Raw genomic sequence first — 20,398 nt, forward strand, 5'->3', positions numbered from 1 at the left:
GTGTTGGTCTGTATAGGGGTATTTATTGTGGCATTTGGGACAGAAGCGGAACTGGGTCCGTTCCATCGGCGTTCTTCTGCACGCGGTCGGGCCGACCAGGCCCCGACGGGGGATCGAAAAACTACCCCGAAGGGCACCGGAGCTCTTCGATCTTTCGACGCGGTGTTGAATCTAACTACGCCGATCCCGAACGCAACAATACCGACGAAAATCTTCCGAAATTAGCTATCTTTCCGTTCCGAAACGCGGAGCGACAGGAACACGTCCGAACCCGATGGCGGAAAAAAAACAATCGAAGATGGAGTCGACGCCCATGCGCAATGGAGACAAAAGGAGGAGTCACTCGGTCCCGTGACTCGAAAGACTTCTTCGAAGAAAAACAACTTGTAACACTCCGGCCCAACACCAGATGGCGAGCTATGCAAAACATGCGTATCTACAGCGACAGATGCCATCGAACTAGTGTTTACTTCCAGTTGGGGGACGGCCTATTAGAATTCTAGTATTTGTTACCCTAATGAAGTACCTTTATTTTTCTAAATGTGTGTGGTTCTTTCATGTGTGATGGGTGTGACTATAGTGGTATTGCATAAACTTTACAGATGTCCTAGACAAGTCTTGGTTGCTCATCCACAGCTCTCTAGAGAGCCCTGGCTTTAAAGACATTGCCCACACTTCACTAATAAAGGATATACCTTGACCTGGATTAAGGCGATAACACCATAGGTGCTCACCACACCAAGCCAACTTCATACAATGTGCATACTGATAGTATTCACACCTTACATGTGAATAGGCTGTGCCCTGCCTCCACAAATGAACTGATAACCCCCTACTGATGTCTGGAGCCATGGCTGAGGCAGAAAGGGGTGTGTTGTGCACTTCCTAAAAATCCTTCGGGGTGCCCCTTATATCAAAGACTTTTTGGAGTACAAGTACAAGGGGTAGTTCCCCATGTTTCTGGACAGAGTGATGGATTGGATACTAGATGTTGCTGGAGGCACTCGCCAGGAACTACCTTGGGACTGCTCTGCTGTTTTACTGACCAGTGACCTGCTAGGTCACTAGAGGGACTGCCACTGCTTTCTTCTGGACCCTTGTGCTGCCCTGCTTGGCTGGGCCCTGGTGGAGTGCTCATGGCTGAACTGCTCCAGAGCGTGAATAGCGACTCTGTTAGCCGCAGCATGTGAAGAACTATTTGTTTTTATTAACCAGAGTGCTTTGTTTGGCCTACATTCAGCATGAGTGGAGTGCACCAGACCTGTGTAGGGGAGATGTGCGTCTCCTCCCACCAAACCTAGGAGCCCGGCAGCAGCTTCTTGTGCAGCGCGCTCTTGGTGGTGCCCCAGGGTCATGAGCAGGCACTCATCCTTATAATCTTTCACTGATGCGGCCCAGGCTGGAAGCACAAAGGAGGAGCCAACTCCTGATGCATATCTGCAGACAAACCACCCCCCTTCCCCCAAATAGCAAGGCATCCTTTCAGCAGGCCCTGGACGCACTCCAAGAACATCTATGCAGGGAAACCATGAGGTCTCTCCGACTGCCCAAGGAGCGATGGGCTGCTTTGCCTTCACGACCTTTTGGTCTAATGATGTTTCGTGCAAAACAGTTTATTTTTATATAACTAGTGGAATTTTCAATGTGGTGTAGACATGTGGCAACAATTGAGATTGTTTCCACAGACCTCCTCGCTATATTCTGCCAGGATTGTAAAGCAATTCCTCAGGGGCCTTTTTAGAGTATTTCCACTGTGGCGTAAACCTCCACAGTTATGGTTATTAAACATAGTGCTAGGACAACTCTTGAAGCCTACTTTCGAGCCAATCCACAGATCAGAGTTGAAATTTTTTACTGATGTGAGAGCTAGTTACAGCTATGTCTTCCAAGAGATAAGTGAGTGACATACAAGCCTTCACCATCAAGGAACCCTTCCTTCAGTCCACTCCAAATGGTGTTCTACTTCAAACAAACCCTGTAAGGAAATGCCTCCTTGGCATGGTTGCCCCCTGACTTTTTGCCTTTGCTGATGCTATGTTTACAATTGAAAGTGTACTGAGGCCTGCTAACCAGGCCCCAGCACCAGTGTTCTTTCCCTAACCTGTACTTTTGTATCCACAATTGGCAGACCCTGGCATCCAGATAAGTCCCTTGTAACTGGTACTTCTAGTACCAAGGGCCCTGATGCCAAGGAAGGTCTCTAAGGGATGCAGCATGTCTTATGCCACCCTGGAGACCTCTCACTCAGCACAGACACACTGCTTGCCAGCTTGTGTGTGCTAGTGAGGACAAAACGAGTAAGTCGACATGGCACTCCCCTCAGGGTGCCATGCCAGCCTCTCACTGCCTATGCAGTATAGGTAAGACACCCCTCTAGCAGGCCTTACAGCCCTAAGGCAGGGTGCACTATACCATAGGTGAGGGTACCAGTGCATGAGCATGGTACCCCTACAGTGTCTAAACAAAACCTTAGACATTGTAAGTGCAGGGTAGCCATAAGAGTATATGGTCTGGGAGTCTGTCAAACACGAACTCCACAGCACCATAATGGCTACACTGAAAACTGGGAAGTTTGGTATCAAACTTCTCAGCACAATAAATGCACACTGATGCCAGTGTACATTTTATTGTAAAATACACCACAGAGGGCACCTTAGAGGTGCCCCCTGAAACTTAACCGACTGTCTGTGTAGGCTGACTAGTTCCAGCAGCCTGCCACACCAGAGACATGTTGCTGGCCCCATGGGGAGAGTGCCTTTGTCACTCTGAGGCCAGTAACAAAGCCTGCACTGGGTGGAGATGCTAACACCTCCCCCAGGCAGGAGCTGTGACACCTGGCGGTGAGCCTCAAAGGCTCACCCCTTTGTCACAGCCCAGCAGGGCACTCCAGCTTTGTGGAGTTGCCCGCCCCCTCCGGCCACGGCCCCCACTTTTGGCGGCAAGGCTGGAGGGAACAAAGAAAGCAACAAGGAGGAGTCACTGGCCAGTCAGGACAGCCCCTAAGGTGTCCTGAGCTGAGGTGACTCTAACTTTTAGAAATCCTCCATCTTGCAGATGGAGGATTCCCCCCAATAGGGTTAGGATTGTGACCCCCTCCCCTTGGGAGGAGGCACAAAGAGGGTGTACCCACCCTCAGGGCTAGTAGCCATTGGCTACTAACCCCCCAGACCTAAACACGCCCTTAAATTTAGTATTTAAGGGCTACCCTGAACCCTAGAAAATTAGATTCCTGCAACTACAAGAAGAAGGACTGGCTAGCTGAAAAACCCCTGCAGAGGAAGACCAGAAGACGACAACTGCCTTGGCTCCAGAAACTCACCGGCCTGTCTCCTGCCTTCCAAAGATCCTGCTCCAGCGACGCCTTCCAAAGGGACCAGCGACCTCGACATCCTCTGAGGACTGCCCCTGCTTCGAAAAGACAAGAAACTCCCGAGGACAGCGGACCTGCTCCAAGAAAGGCTGCAACTTTGTTTCCAGCAGCTTTAAAGAACCCTGCAAGCTCCCCGCAAAAGGCGGGAGACTTGCAACACTGCACCCGGCGACCCCGACTCGGTTGGTGGCGATCCAACACCTCAGGAGGGACCCCAGGACTACTCTAAGACTGTGAGTACAAAAACCTGTCCCCCCTGAGCCCCCACAGCGCCGCCTGCAGAGGGAATCCCGAGGCTTCCCCTGACCGCGACTCTTTGAATCCTAAGTCCCGACACCTGGGAGAGACCCTGCACCCGCAGCCCCCAGGACCTGAAGGACCGGACTTTCACTGGAGGAGTGACCCCCAGGAGTCCCTCTCCCTTGCCCAAGTGGAGGTTTCCCCGAGGAACCCCCCCCTTGCCTGCCTGCAGCGCTGAAGAGATCCCTAGATCTCCCATTGACTTCCATTACAAACCCGACGCTTGTTTCTACACTGCACCCGGCCGCCCCCGCGCTGCTGAGGGTGAAATTTCTGTGTGGACTTGTGTCCCCCCCGGTGCCCTACGAAACCCCCCTGGTCTGCCCTCCGAAGACGCGGGTACTTACCTGCAAGCAGACCGGAACCGGGGCACCCCCTTCTCTCCATTCTAGCCTATGTGTTTTGGGCACCACTTTGAACTCTGCACCTGACCGGCCCTGAGCTGCTGGTGTGGTGACTTTGGGGTTGTTCTGAACCCCCAACGGTGGGCTACCTTGGACCAAGAACTGAACCCTGTAAGTGTCTTACTTACCTGGTAAAACTAACAAATACTTACCTCCCCTAGGAACTGTGAAAATTGCACTAAGTGTCCACTTTTAAAACAGCTATTTGTGAATAACTTGAAAAGTATACATGCAATTTTGATGATTTGAAGTTCCTAAAGTACTTACCTGCAATACCTTTCGAATGAGCTATTACATGTAGAATTTGAACCTGTGGTTCTTAAAATAAACTAAGAAAAGATATTTTTCTATACAAAAACCTATTGGCTGGATTTGTCTCTGAGTGTGTGTACCTCATTTATTGTCTATGTGTATGTACAACAAATGCTTAACACTACTCCTTGGATAAGCCTACTGCTCGACCACACTACCACAAAATAGAGCATTAGTATTATCTATTTTTACCACTATTTTACCTCTAAGGGGAACCCTTGGACTCTGTGCATGCTATTCCTTACTTTGAAATAGCACATACAGAGCCAACTTCCTACATTGGTGGATCAGCGGTGGGGTACAAGACTTTGCATTTGCTGGACTACTCAGCCAATACCTGATCACACGACAAATTCCAAAATTGTCATTAGAAATTGATTTTTGCAATTTGAAAAGTTTTCTAAATTCTTAAAAGACCTGCTAGGGCCTTGTGTTAGATCCTGTTTAGCATTTCTTTTAGAGTTTAAAAGTTTGGTAAAAGTTTGAATTAGATTGTAGAACCAGTTGTAGATTCTTAAAAAAAGTATTCCAACTTTTAGAAGCAAAATGTCTAGCACAGATGTGAATGTGGTGGAACTCGACACCACACCTTACCTCCATCTACAGATGAGAGAGCTAAGGTCACTCTGTAAACTAAAGAAAATAGCAATGGGCCCCAAACCTACCAAAGTACAGCTCCAGGAGCTTTTGGCAGAGTTTGAAAAGGCCAACCCCTCTGAGGATGGCAACTCAGAGGATGAAGATAGTGACTTGGAGGGAAATTCCCCCCCTCCAGTCCTACTTAGGGAGAGCAGGGCTTCTCAAGCCCTGACTCCACAAATAATAGTCAGAGATGCTGGTTCCCTCACAGGAGGGACCAACAACTCTGAAATCACTGAGGATAACTCCAGTGAAGAGGACATCCAGTTAGCCAGGATGGCCAAAAGATTGGCTTTGGAAAGACAGATCCTAGCCATAGAGAGGGAAAGACAAGAGATGGGCCTAGGACCCATCAATGGTGGCAGCAACATAAATAGGGTCAGAGATTCTCCTGACATGTTGAAAATCCCCAAAGGGATTGTAACTAAATATGAAGATGGTGATGACATCACCAAATGGTTCACAGCTTTTGAGAGGGCTTGTGTAACCAGAAAAGTGAACAGATCTCACTGGGGTGCTCTCCTTTGGGAAATGTTCACAGGAAAGTGTAGGGATAGACTCCTCACACTCTCTGGACAAGATGCAGAATCTTATGACCTCATGAAGGGTACCCTGATTGAGGGCTTTGGATTCTCCACTGAGGAGTACAGGATTAGGTTCAGGGGGGCTCAAAAATCCTCGAGCCAGACCTGGGTTGACTTTGTTGACTACTCAGTGAAAACACTAGATGGTTGGATTCAAGGCAGTGGTGTAAATAATTATGATGGGCTGTACAATTTATTTGTGAAAGAACACCTGTTAAGTAATTGTTTCAATGATAAACTGCATCAGCATCTGGTAGACCTAGGACCAATTTCTCCCCAAGAATTGGGAAAGAAGGCGGACCATTGGGTCAAGACAAGGGTGTCCAAGACTTCAACAGGGGGTGACCAAAAGAAAGGGGTCACAAAGACTCCCCAGCAGAAGGGTGATGAGACAACCAAAACTAAAAATAGTAAAGAGTCTTCTACAGGCCCCCAAAAACCTGCACAGGAGGGTGGGCCCAGAGCCTCTTCACAAAACAATGGGTACAAGGGTAAAAACTTTGATCCCAAAAAGGCCTGGTGTCATAGCTGTAAACAGCATGGACACCAAACTGGAGACAAGGCCTGTCCCAAGAAAGGTTCCACTCCAAACTCCCATCCAGGTAACACTGGTATGGCTAGTCTCCAAGTGGGATCAACAGTGTGCCCAGAGCAAATCAGGGTCCACACTGAAGCTACTCTAGTTTCTGAGGGTGGGGTGGATTTAGCCACACTAGCTGTCTGGCCGCCTAACATGCAAAAATACAGACAGCAACTCTTAATTAATGGGACTAGAATAGAGGGCCTGAGGGATACAGGTGCCAGTGTCACCATGGTGACAGAGAAACTGGTTTCCCCTGGCCAATACCTGACTGGAAAAACTTACACAGTCACCAACGCTGACAATCAGAGAAAAGTACATCCCATGGCAATGGTTACTTTAGAATGGGGAGGGGTCAATGGCCTGAAGCAGGTGGTGGTCTCCTCAAATATCCCAGTGGACTGTCTGCTTGGAAATGACCTGGAGTCCTCAGCATGGGCTGAGGTAGAGCTAAAAACCCATGCAGCAATGCTGGGTATCCCTGAACTGGTGTGTGTGAAAACAAGAGCACAATGCAAGGTACAGGGTGAAAAAGTAGAGCTGGAGTCTGGAAAAATGGCCCAGCCTACCAAGAGAACAGGAAAGTCAGTTGGGAAACCAACTGCAACACAGCAAAAGAAAGGGAACCTCTCTTCTCAGGAAGAAGTTCTGCCCTCTGAGGGAACTGAGCCTTTGGAGCTTGAACCTTATCAGGTTGAGCTCTTAGGCCCAGGGGGACCCTCAAGGGAGGAGCTGTGTAAGGGACAAGAAACCTGTCCCTCTCTTGAAGGCCTTAGGCAGCAAGCTGCTGAAGAGTCCAAAGGCAAGAAAAATGGAACACATAGGGTCTATTGGGAAGATGGGCTCCTGTACACTGAGGCCAGAGACCCCAAACCTGGTGCCACTAGGAGAGTGGTAGTGCCTCAACTGTTCAGGGAGTTCATCCTAACATTGGCCCATGACATTCCCCTTGCTGGACATTTGGGACAAACCAAGACGTGGGAGAGGTTAGTCAACCACTTCTACTGGCCCAATATGTCCAACATGGTTAAGGAGTTTTGCCTCTCCTGCCCCACCTGTCAAGCCAGTGGTAAGACAGGTGGGCATCCAAAGGCCCCCCTCATTCCACTTCCAGTGGTGGGGGTGCCCTTTGAAAGAGTGGGTGTGGACATAGTTGGTCCACTAGAACCTCCCACAGCCTCAGGAAATATGTATATCCTGGTAGTAGTGGATCATGCTACCAGGTATCCTGAAGCTATTCCCCTTAGGTCGACTACTGCCCCTGCAGTAGCCAAGGCCCTCATTGGTATCTTTACCAGAGTGGGTTTCCCTAAGGAGGTGGTGTCTGACAGAGGTACCAACTTCATGTCAGCATACCTAAAGCACATGTGGAATGAGTGTGGAGTGACTTATAAATTCACTACACCTTACCATCCACAAACTAATGGCTTAGTTGAGAGATTCAACAAGACATTAAAGGGCATGATCATGGGGCTCCCAGAAAAACTCAAAAGGAGATGGGATGTCCTCCTGCCATGTCTGCTTTTCGCTTACAGGGAGGTACCACAGAAGGGAGTAGGGTTCTCACCCTTTGAACTTCTGTTTGGTCATCCTGTAAGGGGACCACTTGCCCTTGTTAAAGAAGGCTGGGAGAGACCTCTCCATGAGCCTAAACAGGACATAGTGGACTATGTACTTGGCCTTCGCTCTAGAATGGCAGAGTACATGGAAAAGGCAACCAAAAACCTTGAGGCCAGCCAACAACTCCAGAAGTTTTGGTATGACCAAAAGGCTGCACTGGTTGAGTTCCAACCAGGGCAGAAAGTCTGGGTTCTGGAGCCTGTGGCTCCCAGGGCACTCCAGGACAAATGGAGTGGCCCTTACCCAGTGCTAGAGAGGAAGAGTCAGGTCACCTACCTGGTGGACCTGGGCACAAGCAGGAGCCCCAAGAGGGTGATCCATGTGAACCGCCTTAAGCTCTTCCATGACAGGGCTGATGTGAATCTGTTAATGGTAACAGATGAGGATCAGGAGGCAGAGAGCGAACCTCTCCCTGATCTTCTGTCATCAGACCCAAAAGATGGCACAGTAGATGGAGTGATCTACTCAGACACCCTCTCTGGCCAACAGCAGGCTGATTGTAGGAGAGTCCTACAACAGTTTCCTGAGCTTTTCTCCCTAACCCCTGGTCAGACACACCTGTGTACCCATGATGTGGACACAGGAGACAGCATGCCTGTCAAGAACAAAATCTTCAGACAGTCTGACCATGTTAAGGAAAGCATCAAGATGGAAGTCCACAAGATGCTGGAATTGGGAGTGATTGAGCGCTCTGACAGCCCCTGGGCTAGCCCAGTGGTCTTAGTCCCCAAACCTCACACCAAAGATGGAAAGAAAGAGATGAGGTTTTGTGTGGACTACAGAGGGCTCAACTCTGTCACCAAGACAGATGCCCATCCAATTCCAAGAGCTGATGAGCTCATTGATAAGTTAGGTGCTGCCAAATTTCTAAGTACCTTTGACTTGACAGCAGGGTACTGGCAAATAAAAATGGCACCTGGAGCAAAAGAAAAGACAGCATTCTCCACACCTGATGGGCATTATCAGTTTACTGTTATGCCCTTTGGTTTAAAGAATGCCCCTGCCACCTTCCAAAGGTTGGTGAATCAAGTCCTTGCTGGCTTGGAGTCCTTTAGCACAGCTTATCTTGATGATATTGCTGTCTTTAGCTCCAACTGGCAGGATCACCTGGTCCACCTGAGGAAGGTTTTGAAGGCTCTGCAATCTGCAGGCCTCTCTATCAAGGCATCCAAATGCCAGATAGGGCAGGGAACTGTGGTTTACTTGGGACACCTTGTAGGTGGAGGCCAAGTTCAGCCACTCCAACCCAAGATCCAGACTATTCTGGACTGGGTAGCTCCAAAAACCCAGACTCAAGTCAGGGCATTCCTTGGCTTGACTGGGTACTACAGGAGGTTTGTGAAGGGATATGGATCCATTGTGACAGCCCTCACTGAGCTCACCTCCAAGAAAATGCCCAAGAAAGTGAACTGGACTGTGGACTGCCAACAGGCCTTTGACACCCTGAAACAAGCAATGTGCTCAGCACCAGTTCTCAAAGCTCCAGATTATTCTAAGCAGTTCATTGTGCAGACTGATGCCTCTGAACATGGGATAGGGGCAGTTTTGTCCCAAACAAATGATGATGGCCTTGACCAGCCTGTTGCTTTCATTAGCAGGAGGTTACTCCCCAGGGAGCAGCGTTGGAGTGCCATTGAGAGGGAGGCCTTTGCTGTGGTTTGGTCCCTGAAGAAGCTGAGACCATACCTCTTTGGGACTCACTTCCTAGTTCAAACTGACCACAGACCTCTCAAATGGCTGATGCAAATGAAAGGTGAAAATCCTAAACTGTTGAGGTGGTCCATCTCCCTACAGGGAATGGACTTTATAGTGGAACACAGACCTGGGACTGCCCATGCCAATGCAGATGGCCTTTCCAGGTTCTTCCACTTAGAAAATGAAGACTCTCTTGGGAAAGGTTAGTCTCATCCTCTTTCGTTTGGGGGGGGGTTGTGTAAGGAAATGCCTCCTTGGCATGGTTGCCCCCTGACTTTTTGCCTTTGCTGATGCTATGTTTACAATTGAAAGTGTACTGAGGCCTGCTAACCAGGCCCCAGCACCAGTGTTCTTTCCCTAACCTGTACTTTTGTATCCACAATTGGCAGACCCTGGCATCCAGATAAGTCCCTTGTAACTGGTACTTCTAGTACCAAGGGCCCTGATGCCAAGGAAGGTCTCTAAGGGATGCAGCATGTCTTATGCCACCCTGGAGACCTCTCACTCAGCACAGACACACTGCTTGCCAGCTTGTGTGTGCTAGTGAGGACAAAACGAGTAAGTCGACATGGCACTCCCCTCAGGGTGCCATGCCAGCCTCTCACTGCCTATGCAGTATAGGTAAGACACCCCTCTAGCAGGCCTTACAGCCCTAAGGCAGGGTGCACTATACCATAGGTGAGGGTACCAGTGCATGAGCATGGTACCCCTACAGTGTCTAAACAAAACCTTAGACATTGTAAGTGCAGGGTAGCCATAAGAGTATATGGTCTGGGAGTCTGTCAAACACGAACTCCACAGCACCATAATGGCTACACTGAAAACTGGGAAGTTTGGTATCAAACTTCTCAGCACAATAAATGCACACTGATGCCAGTGTACATTTTATTGTAAAATACACCACAGAGGGCACCTTAGAGGTGCCCCCTGAAACTTAACCGACTGTCTGTGTAGGCTGACTAGTTCCAGCAGCCTGCCACACCAGAGACATGTTGCTGGCCCCATGGGGAGAGTGCCTTTGTCACTCTGAGGCCAGTAACAAAGCCTGCACTGGGTGGAGATGCTAACACCTCCCCCAGGCAGGAGCTGTGACACCTGGCGGTGAGCCTCAAAGGCTCACCCCTTTGTCACAGCCCAGCAGGGCACTCCAGCTTTGTGGAGTTGCCCGCCCCCTCCGGCCACGGCCCCCACTTTTGGCGGCAAGGCTGGAGGGAACAAAGAAAGCAACAAGGAGGAGTCACTGGCCAGTCAGGACAGCCCCTAAGGTGTCCTGAGCTGAGGTGACTCTAACTTTTAGAAATCCTCCATCTTGCAGATGGAGGATTCCCCCCAATAGGGTTAGGATTGTGACCCCCTCCCCTTGGGAGGAGGCACAAAGAGGGTGTACCCACCCTCAGGGCTAGTAGCCATTGGCTACTAACCCCCCAGACCTAAACACGCCCTTAAATTTAGTATTTAAGGGCTACCCTGAACCCTAGAAAATTAGATTCCTGCAACTACAAGAAGAAGGACTGGCTAGCTGAAAAACCCCTGCAGAGGAAGACCAGAAGACGACAACTGCCTTGGCTCCAGAAACTCACCGGCCTGTCTCCTGCCTTCCAAAGATCCTGCTCCAGCGACGCCTTCCAAAGGGACCAGCGACCTCGACATCCTCTGAGGACTGCCCCTGCTTCGAAAAGACAAGAAACTCCCGAGGACAGCGGACCTGCTCCAAGAAAGGCTGCAACTTTGTTTCCAGCAGCTTTAAAGAACCCTGCAAGCTCCCCGCAAAAGGCGGGAGACTTGCAACACTGCACCCGGCGACCCCGACTCGGTTGGTGGCGATCCAACACCTCAGGAGGGACCCCAGGACTACTCTAAGACTGTGAGTACAAAAACCTGTCCCCCCTGAGCCCCCACAGCGCCGCCTGCAGAGGGAATCCCGAGGCTTCCCCTGACCGCGACTCTTTGAATCCTAAGTCCCGACACCTGGGAGAGACCCTGCACCCGCAGCCCCCAGGACCTGAAGGACCGGACTTTCACTGGAGGAGTGACCCCCAGGAGTCCCTCTCCCTTGCCCAAGTGGAGGTTTCCCCGAGGAACCCCCCCCTTGCCTGCCTGCAGCGCTGAAGAGATCCCTAGATCTCCCATTGACTTCCATTACAAACCCGACGCTTGTTTCTACACTGCACCCGGCCGCCCCCGCGCTGCTGAGGGTGAAATTTCTGTGTGGACTTGTGTCCCCCCCGGTGCCCTACGAAACCCCCCTGGTCTGCCCTCCGAAGACGCGGGTACTTACCTGCAAGCAGACCGGAACCGGGGCACCCCCTTCTCTCCATTCTAGCCTATGTGTTTTGGGCACCACTTTGAACTCTGCACCTGACCGGCCCTGAGCTGCTGGTGTGGTGACTTTGGGGTTGTTCTGAACCCCCAACGGTGGGCTACCTTGGACCAAGAACTGAACCCTGTAAGTGTCTTACTTACCTGGTAAAACTAACAAATACTTACCTCCCCTAGGAACTGTGAAAATTGCACTAAGTGTCCACTTTTAAAACAGCTATTTGTGAATAACTTGAAAAGTATACATGCAATTTTGATGATTTGAAGTTCCTAAAGTACTTACCTGCAATACCTTTCGAATGAGCTATTACATGTAGAATTTGAACCTGTGGTTCTTAAAATAAACTAAGAAAAGATATTTTTCTATACAAAAACCTATTGGCTGGATTTGTCTCTGAGTGTGTGTACCTCATTTATTGTCTATGTGTATGTACAACAAATGCTTAACACTACTCCTTGGATAAGCCTACTGCTCGACCACACTACCACAAAATAGAGCATTAGTATTATCTATTTTTACCACTATTTTACCTCTAAGGGGAACCCTTGGACTCTGTGCATGCTATTCCTTACTTTGAAATAGCACATACAGAGCCAACTTCCTACAAACCCTAAGTATATACCAATGGTACCATCAAGCTACCATCTAAATGAACCAGTGGTTTTAAGAACGTTTTTCGTAACTCAAACGGTTGTGGAGAAAGCGCCGCATTTGCTAGCTGTAAGGAGATGTTTAAAGTTTTATAAAAAAAAAAAAAAAAAGCATTCGAAAAATCCGACCAGCTATTCGTAGCATATGGAGATATAAGAAAAGACTCTGCTATATCTAAGCAGACCATTGCCAAGTGGATCGGATTAACTAAACAATTTTGTCATACCCAGGTAGGAAAGACTCTGCACAGTAAGGTTAAAGCCCACTCTACTAGAGCCTCCCCCTAATTATAAAACAGTGTACTTCACACTTTTACTAAAAAAAATCTGAGAAGCAGCCTCTATTGGGAGTGTTCCAGAGGGTGCTGTCGCCTAATTGGTTGTAGCTCAGATTTGTTTTTTGTTTGTTTTTTAATAAAAGAACATGGATAGGCTACAACAGTGCCTGTTTAGGCACTTGAGGCTAATGTTATACACTTACTGCTATGTATATTTAAGGTTACCGTGAGACTCCCACCTCGACAACAGGGATGATTCAAGCATATAAATCTATGAAAGATCCAATACTAGAGAACCTTTGTTTCTCACCAGCCTAGAAAACTGCACTGCAGACATTGGCATAAATACCCCCAGCCACTCTCGACATTCCTAAGGTCGACATAATGTACACATTAAATCAAATACCAAGGCATTCTTGATGAAGCAAAGCTCCAAATCATGAAACAAGTAACATACCATGGGCTGCTCTTCTCTGTTCCGCCAGGGTTGCTATGTCCTGTAACTGTTTTCCTTGCTCTTCATTCAAACCATGTGTCAGAGCTTGGTACCAGGCGGGATCACGATTCTGAAGTGCTGAAAGTAAAATTGAGCAGTTCACATACAGAGCCAATAAACACAACCAAAGTAATACAGCCAAGTTCAAAAGAGTCATGCTGGGCGAGCTCACAATGGTTAAGTCTTTTACTTAATTTTTGGATTACCAGTCTGCTTTACTGCACAAAATAAGATTGGGGTGGTGGGCGTTTGATGTTTCTATCAGCAAGTTTATGGTACTCCCCTTACACACCGCAGAATGATGGAAAGTTGAGTCTGCCTTGTGATTCAAATGAAGCCCCTACATTTGTCAGCAGTGACTATTCAGCTCATTGAGTCGTTTTCCTAGCCAAATAGGTTCTACCATCTGAATTAGGGCAAGCCCTCAAGTCCAAGTTGTTCCATTGGAGCTAACAAAAAGGCCAAAATGATAATTGCACCCCTCTCGAATAGGCTTTTTTGAGAACGTAAGTAAATTCCTGCCAATTTCTATCCTCCAGGCTCAGGATAAAACAAGCATTGGCAAAGCCAACATACCTCGCCTTCTGAGCCTATTTCTTTACCACAGTTTAAGAGATTAAGCACAGCATGGCTAAAGAAGAAACAAAAAGAAAATCTCTAGGGCACAGCAGTTGCAGCAGTCTCATGGTGCACCTACACTACACATGCCTATACCTACAAGATAGGTGGATGGGTTGCCTGCCTGCTACCACCCCCCCCCCCCTCGCTGCAGATTCACATGCTGTGCATAGTACGTCGTCTGGTGTTGGGTCAGAGTGTTACAAGTTGTTTTTCTTCGAAGAAGTCTTTGAGTCACGAGACCGAGGGACTCCTCCTACTTTGGTTCCATTGCGAACGGGCATCGACTCCATGTTAGATTGTTTTCCCCGCAGAGGGTGAGGTAGGAGTTGTGTATGTTAGTAATAGTGCCCATGCAATGGAATGAATAAGTATGTACAAAATGAAGGTTAAAGTATGAAAATGTCACTTACCCAGTGTACATCTGTTCGTGGCATTAGTCGCTGCAGATTCACATGTTGTGCATAGCCCGCCATCTGGTGTTGGGTCTGAGTGTTACAAGTTGTTTTTCTTCGAAGAAGTCTTTCGAGTCACGAGACTGAGGGACTCCTCCTCCTTTGCTTCCATTGCGCATGGGCGTCGACTCCATCTTCGATTGTTTTCCCCGCAGAGGGTGAGGTAGGAGTTGTGTGTGTTAGTAATAGTGCCCATGCAATGGAGTGAATAAGTATGTACCAGTTAAGGTTTAAGTAATATATTTACAAAATGTACAAAGTAGAAGATAACTTCCAAACGGCTACAGGCTCCCGGGGAGGCGGGTGGGCACATGTGAATCTGCAGCGACTAATGCCACGAACAGATGTACACTGGGTGTAAGGAAATGCCTCCTTGGCATGGTTGCCCCCTGACTTTTTGCCTTTGCTGATGCTATGTTTACAATTGAAAGTGTGCTGAGGCCTGCTAACCAGGCCCCAGCACCAGTGTTCTTTCCCTAACCTGTACTTTTGTATCCACAATTGGCAGACCCTGGCATCCAGATAAGTCCCTTGTAACTGGTACTTCTAGTACCAAGGGCCCTGACGCCAAGGAAGGTCTCTAAGGGCTGCAGCATGTCTTATGCCACCCTGGAGACCTCTCACTCAGCACAGACACACTGCTTGCCAGCTTGTGTGTGCTAGTGAGAACAAAACGAGTAAGTCGACATGGCACTCCCCTCAGGGTGCCATGCCAGCCTCTCACTGCCTATGCAAGTATAGGTCAGTCACCCCTCTAGCAGGCCTTAAAGCCCTAAGGCAGGGTGCACTATACCATAGGTGAGGGTACCAGTGCATGAGCATGGTACCCCTACAGTGTCTAAACAAAACCTTAGACATTGTAAGTGCAGGGTAGCCATAAGAGTATATGGTCTGGGAGTTTGTCAAACACGAACTCCACAGCACCATAATGGCTACACTGAAAACTGGGAAGTTTGGTATCAAACTTCTCAGCACAATAAATGCACACTGATGCCAGTGTACATTTTATTGCAAAATACACCCCAGAGGGCACCTTAGAGGTGCCCCCTGAAACTTAACCGACTGTCTGTGTAGGCTGACTAGTTCCAGCAGCCTGCCACACTAGAGACATGTTGCTGGCCCCATGGGGAGAGTGCCTTTGTCACTGAGGCCAGTAACAAAGCCTGCACTGGGTGGAGATGCTAACACCTCCCCCAGGCAGGAGCTGTAACACCTGGCGGTGAGCCTCAAAGGCTCACCCCTTTGTCACAGCCCAGCAGGGCACTCCAGCTTAGTGGAGTTGCCCGCCACCCTCCGGCCACGGCCCCCACTTTTGGCGGCAAGGCTGGAGGGAACAAAGAAAGCAACGAGGAGGAGTCACTGGCCAGTCAGGACAGCCCCTAAGGTGTCCTGAGCTGAGGTGACTAACTTTTAGAAATCCTCCATCTTGCAGATGGAGGATTCCCCCAATAGGGTTAGGATTGTGACCCCCTCCCCTTGGGAGGAGGCACAAAGAGGGTGTACCCACCCTCAGGGCTAGTAGCCATTGGCTACTAACCCCCCAGACCTAAACACGCCCTTAAATTTAGTATTTAAGGGCTACCCTGAACCCTAGAAAATTAGATTCCTGCAACAACAAGAAGGACTGCCTAGCTGAAAACCCCTGCAGAGGAAGACCAGAAGACAACATCTGCCTTGGCTCCAGAAACTCACCGGCCTGTCTCCTGCCTTCCAAAGAACTCTGCTCCAGCGACGCCTTCCAAAGGGACCAGCGACCTCTGAATCCTCTGAGGACTGCCCTGCTTCGACGACAAGAAACTCCCGAGGACAGCGGACCTGCTCCAAAAAGACTGCAACTTTACCCAAAGGAGCAGCTTTAAAGACCCCTGCAATCTCCCCGCAAGAAGCGTGAGACTTGCAACACTGCACCCGGCGACCCCGACTCGGCTGGCGGAGAACCAACACCTCAGGGAGGACCCCCGGACTACTCTACGACTGAGTACCAAAACCTGTCCCCCCTGAGCCCCCACAGCGCCGCCTGCAGAGGGAATCCCGAGGCTTCCCCTGACCGCGACTCTCTGAAACCTAAGTCCCGACGCCTGGAAAAGACCCTGCACCCGCAGCCCCCAGGACCTGAAGGACCGGACTTTCACTGGAGGAGTGACCCCCAGGAGTCCCTCTCCCTTGCCCAAGTGGAGGTTTCCCCGAGGAAGCCCCCCTTGCCTGCCTGCAGCGCTGAAGAGATCCCGTGAAATTTCTGTGTGGGCTTGTGTCCCCCCCGGTGCCCTACAAAACCCCCCTGGTCTGCCCTCCGAAGACGCGGGTACTTACCTGCAAGCAGACCGGAACCGGGGCACCCCCTTGTAGGAAGTTGGCTCTGTATGTGCTATTTCAAAGTAAGGAATAGCATGCACAGAGTCCAAGGGTTCCCCTTAGAGGTAAAATAGTGGTAAAAATAGATAATACTAATGCTCTATTTTGTGGTAGTGTGGTCGAGCAGTAGGCTTATCCAAGGAGTAGTGTTAAGCATTTGTTGTACATACACATAGACAATAAATGAGGTACACACACTCAGAGACAAATCCAGCCAATAGGTTTTTATATAGAAAAATATCTTTTCTTAGTTTATTTTAAGAACCACAGGTTCAAATTCTACATGTAATAGCTCATTCGAAAGGTATTGCAGGTAAGTACTTTAGGAACTTCAAATCATCAAAATTGCATGTATACTTTTCAAGTTATTGACAAATAGCTGTTTTAAAAGTGGACACTTAGTGCAATTTTCACAGTTCCTGGGGGAGGTAAGTTTTTGTTAGTTTTACCAGGTAAGTAGGACACTTACAGGGTTCAGTTCTTGGTCCAAGGTAGCCCACCGTTGGGGGTTCAGAGCAACCCCAAAGTCACCACACCAGCAGCTCAGGGCCGGTCAGGTGCAGAGTTCCAAGTGGTGCCCAAAACACATAGGCTAGAATGGAGAGAAGGGGGTGCCCCGGTTCCGGTCTGCTTGCAGGTAAGTACCCGCGTCTTCGGAGGGCAGACCAGGGGGGTTTTGTAGGGCACCGGGGGGGACACAAGTCCACACAGAAATTTCACCCTCAGCAGCGCGGGGGCGGCCGGGTGCAGTGTCGAAACAAGCGTCGGGTTTGTAATGGAAGTCAAGGGGAGATCTAGGGATCTCTTCAGCGCTGCAGGCAGGCAAGGGGGGGGTTCCTCGGGGAAACCTCCACTTGGGCAAGGGAGAGGGACTCCTGGGGGTCACTCCTCCAGTGAAAGTCCGGTCCTTCAGGTCCTGGGGGCTGCGGGTGCAGGGTCTCTCCCAGGTGTCGGGACTTTGGATTCAAAGAGTCGCGGTCAGGGGAAGCCTCGGGATTCCCTCTGCAGGCGGCGCTGTGGGGGCTCAGGGGGGACAGGTTTTTGTACTCACAGTCTTAGAGTAGTCCTGGGGTCCCTCCTGAGGTGTTGGATCGCCACCAGCCGAGTCGGGGTCGCCGGGTGCAGTGTTGCAAGTCTCACGCCTTTTGCGGGGAGCTTGCAGGGTTCTTTAAAGCCGCTGGAAACAAAGTTGCAGCTTTTCTTGGAGCAGGTCCGCTGTCCTCGGGAGTTTCTTGTCTTTTCGAAGCAGGGGCAGTCCTCAGAGGATGTCGAGGTCGCTGGTCCCTTTGGAAGGCGTCGCTGGAGCAGGATCTTTGGAAGGCAGGAGACAGGCCGGTGAGTTTCTGGAGCCAAGGCAGTTGTCGTCTTCTGGTCTTCCTCTGCAGGGGTTTTTCAGCTAGGCAGTCCTTCTTGTAGTTGCAGGAATCTAATTTTCTAGGGTTCAGGGTAGCCCTTAAATACTAAATTTAAGGGCGTGTTTAGGTCTGGGGGGTTAGTAGCCAATGGCTACTAGCCCTGAGGGTGGGTACACCCTCTTTGTGCCTCCTCCCAAGGGGAGGGGGTCACAATCCTAACCCTATTGGGGGAATCCTCCATCTGCAAGATGGAGGATTTCTAAAAGTTAGAGTCACCTCAGCTCAGGACACCTTAGGGGCTGTCCTGACTGGCCAGTGACTCCTCCTTGTTATTCTCATTATTTTCTCCGGCCTTGCCGCCAAAAGTGGGGCCTGGCCGGAGGGGGCGGGCAACTCCACTAGCTGGAGTGTCCTGCTGGGTTGGCACAAAGGAGGTGAGCCTTTGAGGCTCACCGCCAGGTGTGACAATTCCTGCCTGGGAGAGGTGTTAGCATCTCCACCCAGTGCAGGCTTTGTTACTGGCCTCAGAGTGACAAAGGCACTCTCCCCATGGGGCCAGCAACATGTCTCGGTTTGTGGCAGGCTGCTAAAACTAGTCAGCCTACACAGATAGTCGGTTAAGTTTCAGGGGGCACCTCTAAGGTGCCCTCTGTGGTGTATTTTACAATAAAATGTACACTGGCATCAGTGTGCATTGATTGTGCTGAGAAGTTTGATACCAAACTTCCCAGTTTTCAGTGTAGCCATTATGGTGCTGTGGAGTTCGTGTTTGACAGACTCCCAGACCATATACTCTTATGGCTACCCTGCACTTACAATGTCTAAGGTTTTATTTAGACACTGTAGGGGTACCATGCTCATGCACTGGTACCCTCACCTATGGTATAGTGCACCCTGCCTTAGGGCTGTAAGGCCTGCTAGAGGGGTGTCTTACCTATACTGCATAGGCAGTGAGAGGCTGGCATGGCACCCTGAGGGGAGTGCCATGTCGACTTACTCGTTTTGTCCTCACTAGCACACACAAGCTGGCAAGCAGTGTGTCTGTGCTGAGTGAGAGGTCTCCAGGGTGGCATAAGACATGCTGCAGCCCTTAGAGACCTTCCTTGGCATCAGGGCCCTTGGTACTAGAAGTACCAGTTACAAGGGACTTATCTGGATGCCAGGGTCTGCCAATTGTGGATACAAAAGTACAGGTTAGGGAAAGAACACTGGTGCTGGGGCCTGGTTAGCAGGCCTCAGCACACTTTCAATTGTAAACATAGCATCAGCAAAGGCAAAAAGTCAGGGGGCAACCATGCCAAGGAGGCATTTCCTTACACAACCCCCCCCCAAACGAAAGAGGATGAGACTAACCTTTCCCAAGAGAGTCTTCATTTTCTAAGTGGAAGAACCTGGAAAGGCCATCTGCATTGGCATGGGCAGTCCCAGGTCTGTGTTCCACTATAAAGTCCATTCCCTGTAGGGAGATGGACCACCTCAACAGTTTAGGATTTTCACCTTTCATTTGCATCAGCCATTTGAGAGGTCTGTGGTCAGTTTGAACTAGGAAGTGAGTCCCAAAGAGGTATGGTCTCAGCTTCTTCAGGGACCAAACCACAGCAAAGGCCTCCCTCTCAATGGCACTCCAACACTGCTCCCTGGGGAGTAACCTCCTGCTAATGAAAGCAACAGGCTGGTCAAGGCCATCATCATTTGTTTGGGACAAAACTGCCCCTATCCCATGTTCAGAGGCATCAGTCTGCACAATGAACTGCTTAGAATAATCTGGAGCTTTGAGAACTGGTGCTGAGCACATTGCCTGTTTCAGGGTGTCAAAGGCCTGTTGGCATTCCACAGTCCAGTTTACTTTCTTGGGCATCTTCTTGGAGGTGAGTTCAGTGAGGGCTGTCACAATGGATCCATATCCCTTCACAAACCTCCTGTAATACCCAGTCAAGCCAAGGAATGCCCTGACTTGAGTCTGGGTTTTTGGAGCTACCCAGTCCAGAATGGTCTGGATCTTGGGTTGGAGTGGCTGAACTTGGCCTCCACCTACAAGGTGTCCCAAGTAAACCACAGTTCCCTGCCCTATCTGGCATTTGGATGCCTTGATAGAGAGGCCTGCAGATTGCAGAGCCTTCAAAACCTTCCTCAGGTGGACCAGGTGATCCTGCCAGGTTGAGCTAAAGACAGCAATATCATCAAGATAAGCTGTGCTAAAGGACTCCAAGCCAGCAAGGACTTGATTCACCAACCTTTGGAAGGTGGCAGGGGCATTCTTTAAACCAAAGGGCATAACAGTAAACTGATAATGCCCATCAGGTGTGGAGAATGCTGTCTTTTCTTTTGCTCCAGGTGCCATTTTTATTTGCCAGTACCCTGCTGTCAAGT

At 49.7% G+C, this 20,398-nt stretch overlaps 1 protein-coding gene across 2 annotated transcripts in view; it reads right to left on the minus strand.

The window, feature by feature from the left end:
• Window positions 1-20,398, minus strand: part of IPO7 (importin 7) — a 351,366-nt gene that overhangs the window by 27,432 nt on the left and 303,536 nt on the right. For both annotated transcript variants that reach the window (XM_069223632.1, XM_069223633.1), the window contains one exon: window positions 13,210-13,326. In XM_069223632.1, the coding sequence (XP_069079733.1) occupies window positions 13,210-13,326 (117 nt within the window). The remainder of the gene's footprint in view (window positions 1-13,209; window positions 13,327-20,398) is intronic.

Source organism: Pleurodeles waltl, chromosome 3_1 (assembly GCF_031143425.1).
Source record: "Pleurodeles waltl isolate 20211129_DDA chromosome 3_1, aPleWal1.hap1.20221129, whole genome shotgun sequence".
Taxonomy (NCBI): domain Eukaryota; kingdom Metazoa; phylum Chordata; class Amphibia; order Caudata; family Salamandridae; genus Pleurodeles; species Pleurodeles waltl.